The sequence below is a fragment of the Marmota flaviventris genome, chromosome 1 (assembly GCF_047511675.1).
Source record: "Marmota flaviventris isolate mMarFla1 chromosome 1, mMarFla1.hap1, whole genome shotgun sequence".
Classification (NCBI taxonomy): Eukaryota; Metazoa; Chordata; class Mammalia; order Rodentia; family Sciuridae; genus Marmota; species Marmota flaviventris.
In genome coordinates this window covers 60,675,341-60,698,291 of record NC_092498.1, presented here as the reverse complement: position 1 = coordinate 60,698,291, position 22,951 = coordinate 60,675,341, and the positions used below count along the sequence as shown (strand labels likewise).

Sequence of the window (22,951 nt, the reverse complement as noted above, 5' to 3'; positions counted from 1 at the left end):
AAATATTTCTATGTTTTAATATCTCAGCAATTAGAGAGTATCTTGGAGTGAATGGAGTGTCTTAGTTTAATTGGCAACATTCCTTTCATTTTCCCTTTGCATGGCAAAGATTTGTCTTACCGTCAATGGCATCTTAAATTTGATGCACTTCATTATGTATCAGACATTAGCAAGTTCCCAGAGCCATACAATAAAGCAAATCAGAAGAAGAGAAGATTGCAATGTGTTGCCTTTTAAACTAAAGTTAACTAGATTAAAGGGAAGTTGGCCAGAACTTCTTCACCAGGTGGCTACCACCTGAATTTGTACATATTTCTTTCCTTTTTCCTCCTTTCAGTAAAATAGAAAGGGAAAGAAATTAATTACTATGCCTTTCTAAAACTCTATTATTATTTCTAGAATACGAACTCTTAGTACACAATGTTCTCCATCTATGATTCTCAAATGCTCATAGGTACTGGACTCTCTCAAGGAGTTTCTTGGAAACCCATGGTCCTCATCTCTCACTGGACATTCAGATTCAGCTGGTCTGGGATGAGGCCCAGATAGCTGTACATTTAATCCCAGGGTCATTATGATGCATCCACAGTTTGAGAACCTCTAGTATATTTGTTTGGACTTGGCCTATCACTGCAAAGGACTTGAATTTAGTAACTCTGGTCTCAGTGATATGCACAAGACCATATTTAATAGAAATGATTGCAATTTCAAAAGGCACATTGCATTGTTCTCTTTGGGACTGGGACTAAAGGATAGAACTTGCATTGGTGATGTCCCTGATACCTATTTCTGTTGGGGTTTTTTTAGCTGTGCCCCATAAAATCGGACGCATCATTGATGGAAGTCCTGCAGATCGCTGTGCAAAACTAAAAGTGGGAGACCGGATCTTAGCAGTGAACGGCCAGTCCATCATCAACATGCCTCACGCTGACATCGTGAAGCTCATCAAGGACGCAGGCCTTAGTGTCACCCTTCGCATCATTCCTCAGGAGGGTGAGTGCCTGAGGCGGCCTTTCAGAGAGACAGTCAAAACAGGGAAATGCTCACTGGGGGCTTCTCAGCCTGCCTGCCAGGATGTGGAGTCAGCGTGTTGTTAGAATGCCAAAGATCAATTGTCGTCTCCACTCTTGTACAAACTCACACTCCATTGCAGCCCACATCCTGGCTACTCACCACCAGTTTTATTTAGAAATCAAGCTATGGTGGCATTGCAGGTTCACTAGTGTAAATCCCAAGACACTGGCTTATCCGATCATTCCCTGGGGTCTCAGGAATACTGTTTTTTATGGTTCTATTAAGTTATATTAAGCCAGAACTCACTCAACAGAGTTAAAAACCTGAAAAAAGGAAAAAAAAAAAACTATTCATGTTAACAGTTAACCTCTGGAGAATTCTTCAAAGTCAGATTGATTTTGAAAAGCTTGAAGAAGTTTTGTGGTCTAAAGAGAGCTCATTTAGAAAATGTTGCATCTGATAAGAATTTAAAATTCCCACTCAGCCTCTTGAATTTCTCTGTACAAGGACTCCCCCGTGAGGCCTGCAGAGTTCCTGAGCACCCCAGCTCACAGCCCAGGCCTGGAGGGCCGCAGTTCTGAGTACCATGCACCGGACATGCACCATTGCCACACACAGTGGGTTTGTTACTGGTTTGTAGCTACTGGCTCATTAGTGATATTGAAAGATTCAGTCCCTGGAGCTCTCTGGGTCCCACACAGAGGCTAATGGGCTTCTTTAACTTGGCACCCTCTGTTTTATTCAACCCCACTTCCCATTCCACCTTCGGACTATCTATCATGCAGGTACAACTGACCAAACTGCCACCTGATTTAAATGTAAAACAGTAGCTCCCAACAAGGGTGATTTTGTTCCCCCAGGGGGGATATTTGAGGATGTCTAGAGACATTTTTGGCTTTCAAAATTGGGGTGGAGATGCAATTGTCACCTAGTCTGCAGAGGACAGAAATGCTGTTAATCATCCTACAAGGCACAAGACAACCTCCGCAAAGAATTACCAGGTCCAAAATGTTGGGAGTACTGAGGTTGAAAAACCCTGATACAAATGGAAAACAAATTAAAATATCTGGGCTATGAGAAAAGAAAGAGTGGTTTATAATGGAAAGCCAAAAAAGTAACCCCTGTTTTATCACAAAACCAAAGAGAGAAGTCAATGAGCAGGTTTGTTTTAACCTATCATCACACACACCAACATGTATAACATATTTAGTGAAAACAAATTCTAAGCACGATTGCTTACTAAAATTCCAACTTCTTTCTCAGTCTTCCTAGTCTGAAATGTATTTGTCCTGCCCTTATTCTAACATGTAGAGATAATTTCAGTTGAACCTTTGATGTTATTGGCAGTGGGGGAGTGGGGCAGGGAGACAAGAAGCAATTGTTGAAAAGAACAGACTTATAAATCTTCCTGTGTCCAGAAATCTTTTCTTTCTGGAGAACTATGGAGTACAGAGGATTATTAACAGGACTGACAAGGAGCTGGGGAAGAGACTGTAAAAGGCATACTAGTTATGTCTAGTTATTTACCCACACTTTATAAGAACATTAAAACTTCTCATTATAGTCCAAAAGTGGTGGCTAAAGTGTTGTTTTCAGCAAACAGTGCTGGAAACAGAATATTCTTTAGAGCTTACTTCTTTAATAATTCTTTCATGGTTTTGATGGGGTTTTATTTTTGTTTTTGTTTTGTCAATCTGTTCTTCTTACAAAATGTCAAGAGACTGTTCATTACTTTCTTCTGTAACCATTTTAATTAATGAAAGACTACTCATTCCAGGAGTAACAAAGCCTAACAAAAACAGAAATGACCGAATCCTTGATTCATCTGAGGAGGAGAGTCACCACCTCTGGCCATGTCTTGCCCCTGATCAAAAATGCCAACCTGACCACATCTGCCCCTTTGGTTTCCTATCACAGAGCTCAACAGCCCAGCCTCGGCACCCAGCTCCGAGAAGCAGAGCCCCATGGCCCAGCAGCACAGCCCCTTGGCCCAGCAGAGTCCTCTGGCCCAACCAAGCCCAGCCACCCCCAACAGCCCTGTCGCCCAACCAGCTCCTCCTCAGCCACTTCAGCTGCAAGGACATGAAAATAGGTAACGTTTGCTCTGACTTTTCTGATTCTGAGACTAAGGGAGGGGGAGAGGGAATGCTTGGCAACAATGCAGAACACAGGCAGGGAGAGAGATTTTCACATAGTAGAAGTTGCCATGTTTTTTTTCATGTGTGTGATTTTGAGATTGTGTATGTGTTGGATACATGGTTGTATTAGTATACATAACTAAATGTCCTTCACAATGAGAGAAACTTTACTGGATGAGCAATTCTAGCAACTGAGGAGGGGTTAACTAGCCAAAGAGTACAATAAGGAGGTTCCAACGTGAAGAACATGCAAAGATCCTCTGGCAGAGGAGGAAGCATGTAAGCAGAGGACAGAAATAAGGCCAAGGTCATGGTGGCATGGTTTGAGGTGAAGCCAGTAAGGGTAGCAGGGCCCAACCATAAAGGGTCTTGTAAGAGTTTTGATTGTTGTCTTTAGTGGGAGGTCACTGGAGGGTTGAAACTAATGAGTGACATAGGATTTACTTTTCACAGTCTCTCAGTGTGCCCTATAGAGAACCTGCTGAAGGCTGGTCAGGCAATGCGGGTTATGCAGTGACGAGGGGTCTGTAGAAGTCATTGGGCCACGAAGCTGCTGGCTTAGAGCATGGTGGTGGCATGGAGGGAGGAAATGTTGAGGGATTGGTAGGCATTAATAAGTGTTCATACTTTCCTGTTTAAAATGAGTAATAACATTAGGGTCTCCCATTCCACATACACAGCATTGTGAACTAATGTGAATAAGGCACTTTGAATCTGGAAAAAGGGATGCCATATAAAAATAACATTGTCTTCTTATCATTACTTGCATGTAACAGAGGGCCTGGGTTGCATTGAGCCATTAAAAAGAAAATAAGAAGACCTGTTCCCATGCAATCTCCCCCATTCAACAAGAGAAAAACAGAAGGACTTATGAAAACATCTCTGAGTACAAACCCCTCGCTGGCCTTATCCATGGGCCCAGTGTCTGCTGAATATCTGTTTCCCATGTCCTGCCTCCCCTGTTGGTGAAGGTGAAGTGAGACTGTTGATGATTGCCAGAGCTCTTCGGGTTCATCATGTATACTGTTGTAAAACAAAAGATTTTTCCCTGTGCCACAGGCGGTATTTCTAGAAAGCTCCATTCTCCTCTGATTTTCCCATGTGTTTTCATGGAAAACTGAGCATCTGGTTATCCTCAGCTGTTTATGTTTTTAATATATGCTGGGGAAGAGAAAAGCCCCTTAAAGCAGATGATGCAGAAGTAAGAATCTAACAAGCCATAAGAAGAGTAAGTCCTGGGTACCTCAAGAATAAGCCCCCCAAGAGCTTACTCCCACCATGTGCTATTTCAACAGATTGCACTGGCTTTCCCCGGGATCCATTTAGACTCAGGAGGAAGGACTTAAGGCCCACACAGTCCCTCAGTCAGCTTCAGACTCTTCTTCTGGGCTTTGCCACTGTAGATTAATCTTGCAGCCATGTTCCATCTTCTCCTTTCAGAGTTGTACTCCCCTGGCCATTGGTCTTGCTTCTAGTCTGGGGTGGGGAATCTCATCCTTGGATGAGGAATCATCTCTTCTCTCCCTAATGTTAAGGAGCAAGTTAGCCCCTCCTCATTTGCAATCACTCATAGTCTCTCTGGGAGAGGTTCTCGGTGTGAAGGACAAGTGTGAGGGTATGCTGTAGTCCTGTATGGAGGACAGCCGTGAGTAAGGCCTCTGTGTGACCCCAGCTGCAACTAGCTCACAACTGGGACACTGTAGCTCCTATCATAGAAGGAATGGTCTTTGAAAAAGTTTGGTTTTTTTTTTTTTTCTGATTACAGAATGAAATATTTCCTCATTCTTGGATTAACACATCAGTCTGATCCAAATTTTTTAAATCACCAGTATATTTTCCCAGAGTTCTCACCTATTTCACTTGAGTAATGTTAACAGCCTGGAAGGTGCTCACTTCAATTCTAGGGTCTTTACAGGTTTTCAGACTTGGCTCTTTGATTGTTGGTTGTGGCTCATTTGCACATGAATAAGGAGATTCAATAATCTCACAGATGTCAGAAACATTTTCATAAGAGCATTTAAAGATGGTCATGGTATCAGAGGAAAAACTTTTTCCTTTTTTCTAAATTAGGCTAGAAATGTCTCCAAGACTGCTGATATGCCAAGTGCATTTGTACAAGAAATGCCCACCTACATGTCAGATTGAGCCAATTCCCATGTTAGAATGGGATAAACTAAAATGACAATCTGCTTGCAAATTTCTGTTTTGTAAGTTAAAGTGATATTTTGTCCTGTCTTATTTACTTCTAGATTAACTTCCCATGACACCCTGCACACTTCTACCAATTTCTCCATCCCTTAACATCTTTTTGGTATGTGCTAGAAAACACAAATAATTGTAAAATGAACATAGGTAAAATACTATTCAAGGAGTAACATTTGTTGAAAACAAAAAGAACCCTTATAGAATATGTTACAAACCTACTCTAGAGCTTACATTTCTCAACAAGAGCAACTGATATTTGACTGGGATTTGGAAGAGCATTGGAAATCGACACCTTTTACCAAACTTGAACCCTAGGATGCTTAAGGTTCAGGTCAATTCTTGAAGGACTCACAAGATGTAGAATTTTGTCTGGGCATCATTTCTTGGTTCTGGAACTTATTCATACCATAAAAAGTGTGCTAGAATTTACCATTAGCTATCTAGGTTTATATCTCTAACATCACGTTAATAATGGAATTAATAGCTACCAAGAATTATATGATGGCCTTCTTTCATAAGGAAGGGGACTTTATAAAGCCTATTCTTAATGATTCTGATTTTTCCATAAAATGAATTGTGTCACTTACTCAAAGCAACATAATTTTTGCCCTAGCCAATGTATCATCCACTTAAAATTAGCAACACTCATAAAAAATTAGGCTTATTTTTCTTGCTAAAGTGTTGTGAAGTTCAGCTTAAAATCCTGACAACATGACACTGATTCAGAATAAAGTTTGAGTGTTTGGTGGCCTGGATGACAGCTGTTGCAAGTTTCAATTGTTCCTATTTCTAGTCATCTCTCTTTGGGGAGATCCTTACATTTCACCCTCTTTTGCTATACCTCCTGACACATGTGGTTGAAAACAGAACACATAATGGATATTTCATACTAATATCACACAGATCATGAAAATAAAGTGACTATGCTATAACTTAAAATAGCACTGCATCAAAACCACCAAGCAAGTTATTTCTAGAAAAGAACCGACACACACCAACAAATGTCACCCAGTCTAATTCCTTGTGTTTAATGCATTCATTTGCATAGTTAAGCATCTTATTCAAAGCATATTTTAAATTATTCTGTTCTCAGCATGCACACTCTCAGTAGGTGAGTGGACTACTGAGGAATAAAGCAGAGCCTAAATTATGCAACTCACAAAAGGAACAGTTCTCCCCTCTGCAGGGTTAAGTAACGAATGGAATCTACTCAAAGTGGATTAAAATAACTATATCACTAACCCCCTTCCAAGAACCCCAAATAAACACATCTATTGTCTTGCACTTTTAGTGTGTCCTCACCAACTATTAGATTTTAATAGTGGCAATTGTTCAGGTGAAGGATTTTTAAAAAATACTTAATACTAATCAGCATCAGTGAGACTATATATAAGCCAGGAAAGAAATTATCTAGTCTTAAAGGTTTTTTAAAAATCTACTGATTTTGAACCTGTTTTTCCTGATGCCTTTGAGCTTTTCTTTGGTGCTGAGTGTTTTCTCAATTCCTTATAACTTTCATGTTAATCTTAGATGAAATTGCTATTATATAGAATGTATATTTTTTAATCTACCTACATCCCTGGGTAGCTCATTATACACTGTTGCTATGGCAATAGATCCTGAACTACAGAAGTAAAAGACCCCTATACCAAGGTGATTATTTTTCAGTTTACCTTTTCAATGATCCCATAATGTAGGTATTGGCTATGTTTGTTCCATTGTGAACCAGGAACCCCTCAACTTATAGCAATTTGGATTTGTAAAACTACCAACCTGCTAGCTCTGGCCTCTGTGCTTATTTGTAGCTGATATCTAGAAACAAGCAAGAGATGAACATGGGACATAAATATTTTTGCCTTCCCTTTCATCTTATGACCAATCCTGATAGCTGTGGTTTAGTTTTTAAACCTCTGCAAAATGCATTTTTAATTTACCCATGATCCAGTGACTTTCTAGTTGATGATTATACCTTACTGTCACTCCTGTAACCTCTAAAATATTCAAAAACGCCCCACTAAGCAGGTTGAAATAGTCTTTCATTGTATATTTGTAAAGTATTAGAGATCATTTTTCAATCATGCTTTCATGAAGTGATGAATTGTCTGCCAAGAAGTGGGGATGCGGAGTTGAGAGAGTTGGTTTGTTATTGTTTAGACTGACGTGTTGGATAAATAGTCAAGTGTCTAACTCCCTGGATTTGCTGTGATTGTACAGTTTTTAAATAGAGTATAAGGGCTAGATCAACATGAGTCCCTTCCCACAAAGTTTTGGTTAAATCATCATGGGTACCTAGATTTCTTCAAAACCCAAATGAAAAGTATATAATATGACACTTGTCACAAATTTTTCAACAATATTTATCATGTACTTAATCTCATAATCCTAAATGTATAAGGCCACCACCATGAGGAGTGGCTCCACAAGCTAGTGTGGCTTGGACGCACCTGGAAGTCATGTGATCGTTCTAGTCTCCTTAAAATGCTGAGATGCCAAAGCAAATCCCCTTTCCATTTATTTAGTTACAGGTCCGAAGTAAAGGCAAGGCAAGATGTGAAACCAGACATCCGACAGCCTCCATTCACAGACTACAGGCAGCCCCCGCTGGACTACAGGCAACCCCCAGGAGGGGACTACCAGCAACCCCCACCCTTGGACTACAGGCAGCCTCCCCTGCTGGACTACAGGCAGCACTCCCCCGACACCAGGCAGTACCCTCTGTCAGACTACAGGCAGCCCCAGGTACCATAGCCCAGAGATCGTGGCAACCCAGACAAGACTTACTAAAGTGCAAGGAATAAAACAGAGGGGAGACAGAGAAAAGAGCACCCTTCTGGGGTAGAGAGTCAGAGTTCTATTCCTAATTATGACATCAGGGTTAACACCTGCACTCTAAAAATGCATTGGATCAATAAATGTATTTCAAAATAAATTAGGACAATCCATCCATCCATCAATCAATAGTGGGTGGGTAATAATGGGATAAACTAATCCCTGCTGATGTTAACTAGCTAACTCCCAGTACATTGCCTTTTCAATGTTTTTAAAATGCTCTCAGGTCTGGGGGTGTTGCTCAGAGGCAGATGCTTGCTTAGGGTGTACAAAGTACTGGGTTCCATTCCCAGCACTGCCAAAAATGGGCTCTTATCTGAGCCCTCAGAGTGCTGCTAATGCAGACAGTTTCACATTTGCCATCAGTGGAGGTATTTTAGGTGCACAGTTCTTTACACGGCCCCCTATTTCCCCACTGTGTGATAAAGGGCCAAGCTCTGTGCAGAAGGTAAAACCAGACCTAGGTTCATTCTCTCCGGCACAGTCTCTGAACACCTGTCTGTACAGCCAAGGGTGCAGTTGTAACTATTGGTTGAGGATACCTCATGGAGATTTGCTTAACCTCACTGAGCTTCAGTTTCCTAAAGGGAGCATCTTCCTTACAGGTCAAAGTGAGGATTCAACAGTTTTTAAAGAAATCTAGACCAGAACTTAGTATCTAGTAAATATCCACTTACTGGTAATTGGATAGCAAGGTACAAATTAAGTACAATTTCAACTCTGTCAGATTGCATTGTATTTTATTATGAATTAAAGTTAAAAGAGTTTAAGAACAGTGAAGATCAGGAAATCTTGGACATATTGCATTTTATGGAAAAGAGAAATTGATTTTGTACACTTCAACTTGATATTCAGTAGTCTGTACAACTGAGAAATACAGTTAGAACCCATTAAATTTCACTTTTCTATTCTACAAACTAATTTGCACACACACAATTGATCTACTTATTTATGGTTCTCACAGAAGTGAATGAGAAAACTCAGAAGAGATGGTGTTAGTCAGGCCTATATGCAATAATTATATGTTTTTCAAGTAGGTTGACTATACCTGGTGGTTCTTTTTAAACAGTTCTAATCTGCTCAAACCTTTGGAATTGTGTCTTGCATTTTCATAGTTTGTGAAGTCAGATTACTTCTTCTCACATCATGTCATTAATTCTGAGAGGGAAGGAGAACAAGAAGCTAACCACAGAAGCTTCTTGAATACTAAAAATTATTTATTTCATTTTTCTGCCCAATCCCAAAGGATTTTGATTATTTCACTGTGGACATGGAGAAAGGAGCCAAAGGATTTGGATTCAGCATTCGTGGGGGAAGGGAATACAAAATGGATTTGTACGTGTTGAGATTGGCAGAAGATGGGCCAGCAATAAGGAATGGAAGGATGAGGGTAAGAACAGTCTCTTTTTTAAAGAATTTCTTGGTTCTGAATGAAAACCTCATTGTGCTTAAGAAGAGTACTGAGCTGGGGCTGGGGCTCAGCAGTAGCGCACTTGCCTAGCATGTGTAGGCACTGGGTTCATTTCTCAGCACCACAGATATTTATTTTATAAATAAAATAAAGATCTATCAACAACTAAAATATATACATATTTTTTAAAAAAGAAGAGTGCTGAAGCCTGCTATCCAAAAGCAGACTCCATGCAGATTCCACCCTCTTTCCATTTCATAACTCACTTTTTTAAAGGTTTGTTTAAGCACTAAGAATTGTAATTTTAATTTTTCTACTTATAACCTTCTAATTGATAAGTATCAAAATAATGTTATTTTTATAAAGAGAAAACTGAAGAAAATGGACAGAGTAAAGAACTGTAAGAAATAGCTTAAAACGGGGACATGGCTCCATAATTTTTTCTATGGTTTGATGATTCCTTTTTCACTGAGATCGAATCTTTTAAATTTTATTTTTCATTTTATGCTCTATCTCCCTGTTTATTAATCATATGGTCCTGTGTTTCTTTGGAAATATTTCTTTTGTGCCAACTGTCTTTTGTTTTGCCATGGGCAGACAGAAGAAATAAGGGGAAAAAAGGGTTTAGGGTTGTTCTTAAAAATAGTAGCAGTCAGAAACTTTTCAATCAGAGTGTAAACTGAAGGTCGATTTTTTAATGTAATGATTGCTTTTAGGCATTAAATTGATGGAGTAATTGATTTCTTCATCTGAAGGGACAAAACTTGACAATGTAGAACATTAAACAATCTCTCTCTCCATGGAAACTGGTTATACACATAATAAAGGTTAGTTATCATTGCAAATAAAATCTAGAATTCGCTCTTGCCCTCCCTCCTTGCACTTTTTTTGCGGGGGAGAAGGGGTACTGGGGATTTAACGCAGGGTCACTCGACAACTGAGCCACATTCCTAGCCCTATTTTGCTATTTGGTATTTTATTTAGAGGCGGGTCTCACTGAGTTGCTTAGCACCTCAATTTTGCTGAGGTTGGCTTTGAATTTGTAATCCTCCTGTTTTGACCTCCTGAGCCACTGGGATTACAGGCTTGCGCCAACATGCCTGGCCCCTCCTTGCACTTTAAGTTAATGCAGAAAAGCTGTGACTTTTGGGTTCTAGAACCTCAGATTCCTGTGCTAAGCCTCACCAGCCAATTGTTCCTGAATGATTGAACTTGTTATTTCTGCCACTGAGTCTTCCAGGTCAAGGATTCACCTACAGTACAAAAGCAGAAAGAATGAAAATCATGTCTGTTTCACTCCCTCCCCCTACAATTATTTGACAACTGGGGATGTAGGGTGTCAGAGTTGGAATTTGATTGCAATGTTGATTCCAGAGACTGCAGCTTTTCCCCTGATCCAGCAGGGGCCTCCTCTTACCCTGTCTGGATGTGGTTTCATGATAGGCCTCCACGTGGTTTGACTTCACAACTTCCCTCTAAATCAGAAGGGCACTTTCCTAACAAGCTGCAAATCCAGCTCACAAGTGATTAAATAAAACAAAATTAATCTTTGCAGTACTGATGAAGTCAGCATAGCACAAAGACCAGGAGTGAAAAGACCAGAGGCCTGTGAGGTCAGATAAGGACCCCCATTCTTAGTGGACCTCAGAGATGGCCTCTGTGGGTTCTAAACAGTGGCCACATCTTTTAACAAGAGGTCTAAATGGTCTGCAGCTGGATGTATACAGTACATACATACAGTATTCCCAAGGCAAAGAAGCCTAGATAGGAAAGTGTCCTTACATAGAAAAGATTACTCTTTCCTATAGAATTTAAGCGAGAGCAGTGGTTCTTAGTGTGATCCCAGGCATAAGCATTCCCTGGGAACTTGGAAATGCAAATTCTCTAGCTCCACCAAGACCTGCTAAATCAGAAACTCTCACCAATTAAACCAGGCTATGTTTTAAGAAGCCCTCCAGGTAAATTTGGTACAAACTGAAGTTGGAGAACCACTCAGCTAGAGGGAGCTGTCATAACACAGATGTGACAGGCAGGATATGTATGGCTTTGGCTTTGTTCGTCCTCCCTGGGCCCTGGTCTAAGGTTTCCATCCTGTTCCAATGGGCTATACCTGAGGACCTTAGGTCCGAGTAAACTCACTCAGATTTAGAATTCTGTAAGCAGGTGCTCAATTTTATGAGAGATGCTATTTCCTCTGGCAGGTGATAAAAATGAGTCCTCCACCTGGGTTTCAGAAAATAGATTTTCACTTCTGGTCAAAGATTATTAAAATAGCCAATATTTCATCATTTTTTTGTGTCTTTCTTATAAAGCAATCTATTCTTCAAGTGTATAAGCTATCAAAAAGGAATTATTATGGCCAGTTTTAGATAGTATGAGTTTACTTTGGGCCACTTTATATATATATAATTTTATATACATAAAGCTACTATACACACACACACACACATATACAGGTATTTTGTTGATCAGGAGTCACGGGTATTTTATTAATCAGATTTCACTGGTTGGTTTTTATCTCTAGTCTTTAAGCTAAGATTGGGAACTTGGCAGGGAAGGATGGGAGACTTATTTCTGCTATTTATGAAGTCTACTTGATATTCAAGTGTTTGGGGTTTTCTTACTTATGGATTTTTATGACACCAGTGCAGAACTTGTCTAGGTCAATGGACTCCATGTGAGGGTAAGAGGCTACTTCATAATACTAATTCAACCATGCTCATATTACCTACTCTCAGAATTAGACAGTATTTTGGATTTGCAAAGATTGTTCTTGATCACAACATATAATTAATTCAGATCTTATGTTTATGTTTATTATCATATTTGATCAATTAAAACTAATCTTTTCTACTCCATTAGTGCTTTTCAAAAACTAACAATAATTCACAGAATCATATAAGAATTTCAGCAAGGATAAGGATTAATCAATACTAAATGACTTAATGGTTTATTTTAAGTAATGCATAAACTAAATAATATATATGTTACCAATTTGAAAAATTCACAATAAAATTAATCCGGGACCCATTTCTCACCTTATTATAAAGTTTTACCTCAATACTACTAGTGTCCAGATACATATAGATCTTAAATACCTGTGCAAATGATGCTTTGTAAAGCAGCTGTTAACTGTATGGTTATTATGGCTTGGTTTGTAAATTTACAAACTCCTGAGAAAACTCAGTGAACTAGAAATTCATAGAGTATCATTTAAAAATATCTCAAAAAGAAAAACTGGCACAAAGTTCTTCCCAGCTTCTGAAGGATCCATGTTTCTCCTTGTTAATGTGATTCCTTTGTCTTTTGTCTCAATGCATTATTTCCTCTGTGTAAAAGCTAAACACACACATACTTCATTATCAAATATGTTTGAAGGATGCTGTATATTTTTTCTTCTTTTTATGATCAGGAACAGAAGGGAAAATTAAGGGAATGGTCTAATATTAAATCTCTAATTAATTACATCTCAAATATTAATATTAATTAATTAAATCTCTAATATTAAATCTGGCACAGTAAAATTGTGCAAATCAGAACTACTACCAAAGAGATGGGTGATTCTGAAAAATTATTTTGCATAACAATAAATGGGTTACTATGCCCTTTGGTTAGGGATACAAATAATACTACTTTTGAACATTTTGCTAATGCACCAGATTTTATCCTCTGAACCTGAGACTTTTCCTGGTCTTATGTGTTAGTCTGGTTGTAGGAAAATGATGCCCTAGCACACTACTAAGAATACAGTGAAACCCAGGTACAGTGGGTGCCAGAAGAGATAGCTAATGTGGAAGTGAGGATACCCTTCTCCTTTGGTACAAAAAAAAATTAAAGCTTGTCCTTAGCATTCAGGTGTCACCCAAGAAAAAATATCAATGGTCCTTCCACCCAGGGGCTCTTTCATGGATCAAGTGAGAGTCAGGTAGACATACCCCCAAAGCAAATCCCAGCTGAATGATCTCATTTTGGTATTTCCAGGGACCCGAAGCCATGAAAATTATTCTAGCAGTGATCTTCAGCAAATTAGGCTGCTTGCCTTTCAAATTGATTAATAATTATTCCCACAGGACATAGTTGTTTTTATTTTTTCTCCTTCAAAAGCATTGTATGTTTACTAAATTTTTTTGCAAATCAAATAAATACCATCATTGTATGTTTACTAAATTTTTTTGCAAATCAAATAAATACCATCTTTCCTCTTGATGGAAAATGTTAGAACAGGCAAGTAACCGAAGGAACAAGGTCTAATGGTTCTCTCAAAATATGAGAATGTATAAACAGCAAATCTCATGACTAAGTAGTAGTGACCACAGATAATGGCTCCTTCTGAGAGTCAAATTTACAAGCAAAATTTACAACCAAATAGGAGGAGAATATGAAAAGCTCTTTTTCAGAAGATTGGTTAGATGCTTATTTAAGACCCTAGGACCCCCTATATCAGAAACATAAGAACAACAAAATAAATAAATCCAAAGATTTACTAAAAATATTTTGAACCCTTCCAAACCCTCAGCTTCTACCCTCAATCTCTAAAAGAGCAAACTAGATACATTTGCTTATTTCACTTTGTTGAGCCTCAGTTTCCTATAAAATCGGAAGAATAAAGTCTATTCAGAGGGTTGCTGTAAGACTTTGAGAAATATGTCAAGAGATATTATTAATTTTTTCATTAAGATAAAAAAATGAGGCATTAGTTTGTGGGAGGAGAGCAAGGGACAGATAATAAGATAAATCATAGACTAGAATTAGAGGAACAAGAAAAAAATGTTACATTTAGAGAAAATAGTTACTTTGTCAAAACACAAATGGAAAGTAGCATGTTTTGAGTTTAATTACTAAATGGCTTTTCAACACTAATTAATACTGATGTGTTAAAAGTTGAGAGATGTAGCTGGGGTAGAGGGCTTGCCTACCACAACCACCAGCACCACATTCACACACACACACACACACACACACACACACACACACTCTCACACACACATATACAAATTGAACAGACAAGCAAAACACAATCTAAACACAGAAAAGAATGGGAAACAGAAACATATAGTTGTCGTGTCTGATTGCTTTTCTTCAATCACCCAGGAAGGCTAATCTCATAAAAGAAAGAGAAGTGGCATTCAGTTTCTGAATTTCATTTTTAAGGAAAAGTAAAATTAATTATTAGAAAATATTACTGGATCAGTTTGTAAGAAGAAAACTGTTTTGCTAAATAGTCCAATGAAATTGAAAGGGACAAAAATTTTCATAGCTATTGAATAAATCTCTAGTACAGAGTTCTTAGAAATACAATCTAATTAAAACTAAGACTAAATGGAAAACACAGGCAAAGAAAAATGAACATACAAAATAACTTACTGGTAAAGCTCAGTGAAGCAGGGAATGTAAGAATTTAGAAACAAATTTCCATCTCAAATGTGAGACATTTGGGGGGAAGGGATAGTTCTAAGTGCTTAAATAAAATCTGGGAGAAATGTCAAAAGAGAACCTGAAAGGAGAGCAGGTTTGTTCTTCAAAAGATAAAATATGTCTGGGGTTGGAGCTCAATGGTAAGGGGCATGCCTAGCATGTGAAGGGTTCTGGTTTTGATACCCAACATTGAAAAAAAATAAGTTAAATATTTTTCTGTTTCCATAAAAGTATAATATAGTCCCTACCTCCATCATAAAAATGTATTTTCTAAAATTAAAAAATATCATCTACAAGCTCATCATCTTACAGCTCTATAACTTTTGCATATGCCTCCTTAGCATTATATAATCTCATCACAAGAAAAATTTACCTTCTTTCTGAAACTCCTGTGACATAAAAGCCTGCCCATAGTGGGATTCAGGGTGACTTAAAACATCTGTTAGACTGAAGAATCTGTGAAAAAGATAATATTTACCCATGTTTTGTTTTGTTTTGTTTTGTTAATAAAAAGCAAAATTCCCTGATATCAGCTTTTTTTAAAAAATTGCCATCTTTCCTTCTGTGGTCCAGATATATCTAATTTGGGACTACAAAATAAGAATCTTAAAAACCATTTTATTTTATGTTTTGTTTTTGTTTAACATGAAACCATTTACAAGAATATTTCTAACACATGTAATAGGAACAAGTACTAACAAAGATTCCAGTACCCATGAACCCATAACCCATCTTAAAAACCAGAACATGACCATGCATCTAGGATTCAGCTCCCACTCTAACCCTGGAAGGAACCACTATCCTAAACAAAGCAGCACTTCCCATCACTTCTAGTATTTCCACATATGTGTGTCTCTCTCAACTAACTACATAGTTTATCACACTTTATGAACTTTATATAAAATAAATCACACTGTTCCTCTTCTCTGTGGTTTACTTCTTATACATTATGTTCATGAGATTCATCTAAGTTGCTACATGAAGATTAAATTCATTTATTTTCAATACTATAAGTTATTCCATTGGATTAATATGTTACAACTATAATAGTTATGTATTTTACATTATTTGAATATTTGAGGGTTTTCCTGTCAATAGATATTGGTACTGTTTCCAGTTTGTTTGTAATTCATACAATCCATATGTATCTTTCTGCCACACTTTTCACAAGACTTACTCTAGACAAGACTATATTCCTAGGAGGGCACATATTTAACTATGTAACACAAAGATATTTTCCCAAGTAGTTGCTACAAAGTTGGACCAGCAGTGTAAATTAGTTTTCCTAACATATCTTTGCAAAGCTTGCATTTCAGACTTAATTTGTATTCTGGTAGGTAGAAACTGACATACCATTTAGGTTTGAGTTTGCATTTCTTGATTGCAAATGATGTTCATCATCTTTTCTTATGTTTATTGGACTTTCATGTTCCATCTTCAACAAAAAGATATATGTCTGTCTTTTCTCCATTGAATATTTCTTCTTTTCATATTGATTTTAGAAGTGCTTATTTATTCTCTGTGATAGTTTTTCATTGATAAATGTGATGCAAATATCTCACCCCAGTTTTTGGCTTATAATTTCACCTTCTTTTTTGATACTCTTTGATAAAGAGATATTAATTATAGTGTGATAAAGAGATATTAATTGTAGTGTAATGGATTTAATCTTTCCTTTATAGTTTCCATTTTCTTATCTAGCTTGAGAAATCATTTCCCAACACATAGTCTTAAACATCTCCTACATCTTCTAAAAGCTTTATAGTTTTACTTTGCAAATCTATGTCTTTAATCACCCAATATTGATCTCTTGGTATAATATAAGGTAGAAATCCAATTTTCATTTTTCCATATGGATAACCACATGTCACAGCATCATTTAATGAATGTCATTTCTCCCCAACTACAATGACATCTTTATAGTAAATAAAATTTCTATAAATGCAGTGGTCTGTTTGGGGATTCTTTATATTATTATACTGGCCTACTTGTTCCTGCTTCAATTCCATGCCTACCTTTCAATAAGTGTTGAGTTTTCATTGGGAAACTGTCTTTCTTTATCCCGAGATACACACCCTAATTTTCAGGCATTTTCTTGGGTTTTTGCATTTCTGTATAAACTTTAGGGTTGGTTTATCAAGTTTCTCAAAAATCCTATTAGAGTATTTATTGGAATTGCTTGAGATCAATATATAAAATTGGGAAAACTTACATTTTTATAATATTACATGTTTCTCTCTACAAACATATTATAATCCATTTATGTAGGTTTTCTATGAAGTTCACAAATAAAATTTTACAGTTTTTTTCCATAACAGACATGCAAATGTTTTGTTAGATTGATTCTCAAATACTCTGCATGTTTTATTTTTGCTCTTGAATGTAGTATTTTTAAATCTTTACACAAATGCATGTGTTAAGTGTCATTTTTTTATTTTTTAATTGAGGCTTTCTTTTTTACTTGTACTTCTTAAATAGCAGTTCTAGGGTCACAGCAAAATTGAGAGGGAGGTACAACTATTTCCCATATATGCCCTGACCCTCACACACATAGCCTCCCTATCCCCCATCAGAGTGAAACATTTATTACACTTGACAAATCTACAGTGACACATTCTTGCTTATTTAGTCAGCTTTTCATCTCTGTGACCAAAACACCTGACAAGAACAACTTACAGGAAGAAAAGTTTATTTCAGCTCAAGATTTCAAAGGTTCAGTCCATGGTTGGCTGACTTCATAGCTCTGAGCCCAAGATAAGGCAGAACATAGTGACAGAAGGGCATGGCAGAGGCAAGCAACTCGGGACATGGCAGCCAGGAAGCAGAGAGAGAGAGAGAGAGCTCTGCTCACCAGGGCCAAAATATAAACCCCACAGGCACACCCCCAGTAACCTACTTCCTCCAACCACAACCCGCCTTCCTATAATTACCACCCAATAGCCCATTCAATTTATTCATCAATCAAATGAATTAATCTACTGACAAGGTAATAGCTCTTACAATTTGATTATTTCACCTCTAAATATTTCTGCACCACCTAACACATGAGTTTTTCAATGGATACTCCAAGATCCAAACCATTACAGTTACTATAAACGTGGAATGCAAGTTTTTGTATGGACATAATTTTTCAACTCCTTTAGGTAAATACCAAGATGTGCAATTGCTGGGTCATATTGTAAGAGTATGTTTAATTTTGTAAGAAACTGCCAAACTCCCTTCCACAGTGACTATGCCATTTTTCATTCCCACCAGCAATAAATGAAAGTCCCTATCACACCACAGCCTCATCAGTATTTGGTGTTTTTCGTGTTCTGGATTTTGGTCATTGTAATAGGTGCATAATGGTATTTCATTGTTTGTTTAATTTCCATTTCCCTCATGACATCTGATATGAAGTATCTTTTTCTTTTCTTTTTTAAATTCAGTACTGAAAATCAAACCCAGGACCTAATGCTTTTCTATTACTGAGCTACCTCCCTAGACTCCCATCTCTTCATATGCTAATTTCCATGTTTATATCATCTTTGGTGAGAAGTTTGTTAACATCCTGGGTTGTTGTTTTTTTGTTTGGTTGGTTGGTTGGTTGGTTGTTTTTTGTTGTTGTTGTTTTTTAACTGGGTTGTTTGTTTTCTTATTGTTGAATTTTAAGAGTTCTTTGTATATTTTGAATAGCAGTCTTTTTTCAGATATATCTTTTACCAGTATTTTCTCCCTGTCTGTGACTTATCTGATTCTTTTGACACTGTCTTTTGCAAAGCAGAAATTTTTAATTTTAATGAATTCTAGCTTATCACTTCTTTCTTTCATGGATTGTACCTTTAGTGTTATATCAAAAAAGTCACCACCAAATCCAAGAAAGACCATTGAGATTTTTTTCCTATGTTATCTTCTAGTTATGTCGTTTTTCATTTTACATTTAAGTCTGTGATCATTTTTTGAGTTACTTTTTGTGAAGGGTTTAAGGTCCTGGTCTGGATTCCTTTCTTTGCATGTGAATGTACAGCTGGTCCAGCACCATTTTGAAAAGACTATTTTTTTCTCTATTGTATTGCCTTTGTTCCTTTGTCAAAGATCAGTTGCCTATCTTTATGTAGGTCTATTTCTGAGCTCTCTCTCTTTTCCATTGATCTAATTGTCTGTTCTTTCACCAGTACCACCCTTCCTAATAATGAAGTGTCAGTTTTCCAACTTTGTACTTCTCCTGGCTATAGTATTTTAGTGTAAAATTTTTAATTGATTTTATTATTTTTTTAAATACCCAACAGTGGATTGCATTACAATCCTCATTACACATATAGAGCACAATTTTTCGTATCTCTGTATATAAAGTATGTTATCTTAGTGTAATTTTTAAATTAATTGTTAATAAAAAGGCAGTTGCTTTTTGCATATTGACCAATTGCTTCATGCAAAATTATTATTTTTTTTAATTTTTTAAATTTTTTTTTAGAGAGAGAGAGAATTTTTTAATATTTATTTTTTAGTTTTTGGTGGATACAACATCTTTATTTTTTTTTTAATGTGGTGCTGAGGATGAAACCAACGCCCCACACATGCCAGGCAAGCACGCTACCGCTTGAGCCACATCCCCAGCCTATGCAAAATTATTAATCTTTTTAAAAAATACTTTATATACAAACAGAGATATGAAAAATTGTGGTATATATATGTATTAAGAATTGTAATGCAAAAAATGTACATGTATAAAGGCATAAATTGGCATGAACATAGTTTATATACAGCGATATAAAAAATTGTGCCCTATATGTGTAATAAGAATTGTAATGCTTTCTACTACTATCATGTATTTTAAAAATAAAAAAATAAAAAATAAATAAATAAGTATTTTTTTTAGTGATGAACATAACATCTTTATTTATTTATTTTTATGTGGTGCTGAGGATCGAATCCAGTGCCTCACAGATGAGGCAAGCACGCCACCACTGAGCCACATCCCGAGCCCCTAAACTCTTTTATTAATTTGAATAATACATTTGTAGCTACTCTTGGATTTACTATACAATAATCACATTTTCTACAAATAATAAAACTTTGTTTTTTTGCTTTTAAATCCTTTTATTTCCTTTCTTTTTTTACTTCATTGGCCTGGCTTCCTGTTTGATGCTGAATACAAGCAGTCAAAGTGGGCACTCTAGTTTTATTTCTAATGTCAAAGGGAATAATTTCAACATTGTGCCATTAAGTATAAACATGATGTTTAATGGTTTTTCTATAAAGATGATCTATATCTGATTGAGAATATTTCCTTCTATTACTAGTTTACTAGGAGAGTTTATTATAAATAGATGTTGAGTTTTATCTACTTTTTCTGTATGTATAGAAAGTATCATATGATCTCTTTTCTTTAATGTTAACTAATATGATTAATCATAGTAATGGACTTTTATGTTAAATCATTCTTGATTTCCTAAGATAAACCCTGTCTATTCATGATGTATTATTTTTATATATTAATCAATTTAACTTCCTGCTATTTCTTTAAGGAATTTTTAATGTATGCTCTTGAGAAAGATTGATACATAATTTCATATTCTTGAGTGATTTTGATATTAACATTTTACTAGCCTTATAAAATGAGGAATAGGATAATCCCTTCTGTTGCTGTTGTCTGGGAAAGTTTTTGTAAGTTGAGAATTATTCTTGAATTATTTAGTAGAATGCACCTGGAACCAATCCAGGTCTAATATGTTTTCTTCATGTGAAAATTTTAATCCACTAATTATGTTTCCTTAATAAGAAGGATATCTTCACATTTGGTATTTTTTCTTGATTTTATTCTGATAAATTGCTTTTGAAAAACAATTTACCTATTTTATGTGAGTTTTCAAATTTTAGGGGGTTTTGTTTTCTGGTTTGGTGGGTTTTCTTCTTGTTACTGTTGTTTGTGGTGCTATAGATTGAACTCAGGACCTCATGCTGTCTTCCAAATGAGAACTTTAAGTCCCTGGGAACCAGCAGTTATTTTCTGGGCTAAAGCCATCTTTGGCATTTCTTTGCCTTGCAGGAGTCTTACTTTTACTTTGTTTTTGGCATTAGAGAATTCTCTACTTTCTTGCCTGTTTAGCAGTGATGAGGGGTTGTTCAAAGTATCTAGTTCATCATATTGCTGGAAACAGAAATCAAAGCAGCTCTTACCTTTAGTGACCAAGTTATGACAGCTAAAACTACTTCCAGTCTTAGGGGTGGTGGTTAGCTACTCACCACACTCCATGTGTCCATGTAGAAGGTTCAGAAGATGCTTTACATGTGCTGCTTGCGTGATTCAAAGGCACACTTCCTTTCCTTCCTCTCCAACTCCAGTCCCACTTGTGTGGGTCCCCTGCCCACAATGCCCATCTGCAGCCCTGCCTGAGTGCTCCACAGCCCAGGAGCTGGCACTGGGTCATTCCAAGGCTTCACACATACTCCTGAGTCCTGGGGAAAGAGAAGCACAACCTTTTCCTCATCTCCTGTCACACTCAGCCACCTCAGCACCATGGCTGAGGCCACAGTCTCACAAAGAGTGAAGGATAGTCACAATTGCACATGCCAGCAGAAGCACAGCAGGGAACATATATGTGTAAAGAGTAGAGAGCCCCTGCCCCTTCTAGCCCAGTCAACTGTTGACCTGGCTTCCTTTTTCTAAGGTCTGATTTTTCAAAATAAACCAAAAATTCATATTTAAAAAAAAAATTAGCCTCCTGGCCCAACTCATCTCACACCAGCCCCCCTTGCACTCAATAATCCCTCCAACGAGTCTCCCAGTCCCTGATGCTTTAGCCCCCACAGGGCTTTGCACAATTGCTACCATTTCCCAAAATGTTCTTTCCTCTCGTCTACACTTGTTTAACTCTTCCTTGTCTATCTCAGCGCAGCTCAAGCATCGCATCCTGGAGAAGGGTTCTCTTACCTTCCAGTCTGCTCATATCACCTGTCACAGGCTCTTGTTGCTCAGGCACAGCTCCTTGGTGGCATTGGTCACCATGCTAACTTTATTGTTGTGTGTGTGGTTATGTTGAGAGGTCTGTCTCTTCAGTGTTTAAGCACCACAGGAGCATGAGCCACATTGCTCTGTGTGCTTCCACTACCGCAAAGTCCAACATGGTGCACATGGTAGACACTCAATAAATATTCACTACTGAACAAACATGTGAATGGAAGCTTTCAGAGTAAGATTACTGCAGGTTTGTTTCCTAGTTCTGGAAATTAACTAGTTGTGCTCACTAAGCTCAAGGCCACAGAGACTCCTGATGAACCATGAGACAGGTTCCCATAGGTAACTGAGTATTTAGACTTGTGAAAATTCAACTAACTCAGAGCCATTTAAAAAAAAAAGTGTCCTATAGTAAACATACCATCCTTTTGGGGATATGTTAAATTATTACAGATATTTGCAGAATCAGGAGATCATGTCTGTAAAACCCTATTGCATCTTTTAAAAAAATAAACTATGCAACATTTCAAGATTGTTTTTATTCTCGTGTAAACTTCCTATCACCAAACTTGGATGACAAAGTAAAAATCTTTTAAAAAGTAAGATAAGGTCAAGCTGGAAATAATGAAAAACTTCAAAAGCATAGGATATGCAGAACATGACAAGACAAAGATTACAAGACAGGTATGCTGGAGCCCGTTAAGGACAGGCGCACAGGAGAACAGTACAGCCGAAATAATGGGATAACCAGAGCTTAGCAGAATTTGCGAACTCTGCAGAGCTAAGCCCCACCAGGTCAATGCAGATAAATGAGCTGAGGAGGTTGATGAAATCGAAAGCATGAGAGAAGAGAGATAACAAGTACTTAAGAGGGGAATAAAGCAGTCTGACTGGAGAAATCAAGCAATTTATGGGCTCTGGTAGATCATTTTAGGAGCCCTACATTGCAGAGATCATCCACGCAGTGTTTCATCACCTCTGGGTGCTGCGACTCAGTCAACT

The 22,951-nt window shown here is 37.3% G+C and overlaps 1 protein-coding gene across 2 annotated transcripts in view; it reads left to right on the top strand.

The window, feature by feature from the left end:
* The window catches only part of Magi2 (membrane associated guanylate kinase, WW and PDZ domain containing 2), a 1,283,934-nt gene that overhangs the window by 1,171,826 nt on the left and 89,157 nt on the right, over positions 1–22,951 (top strand). For both annotated transcript variants that reach the window (XM_027926401.3, XM_027926400.2), the window contains 4 exons: positions 808–993; positions 2,932–3,106; positions 7,877–8,096; positions 9,433–9,576. In XM_027926401.3, coding sequence (XP_027782202.2) covers positions 808–993; positions 2,932–3,106; positions 7,877–8,096; positions 9,433–9,576 — 725 coding nt within the window. The remainder of the gene's footprint in view (positions 1–807; positions 994–2,931; positions 3,107–7,876; positions 8,097–9,432; positions 9,577–22,951) is intronic.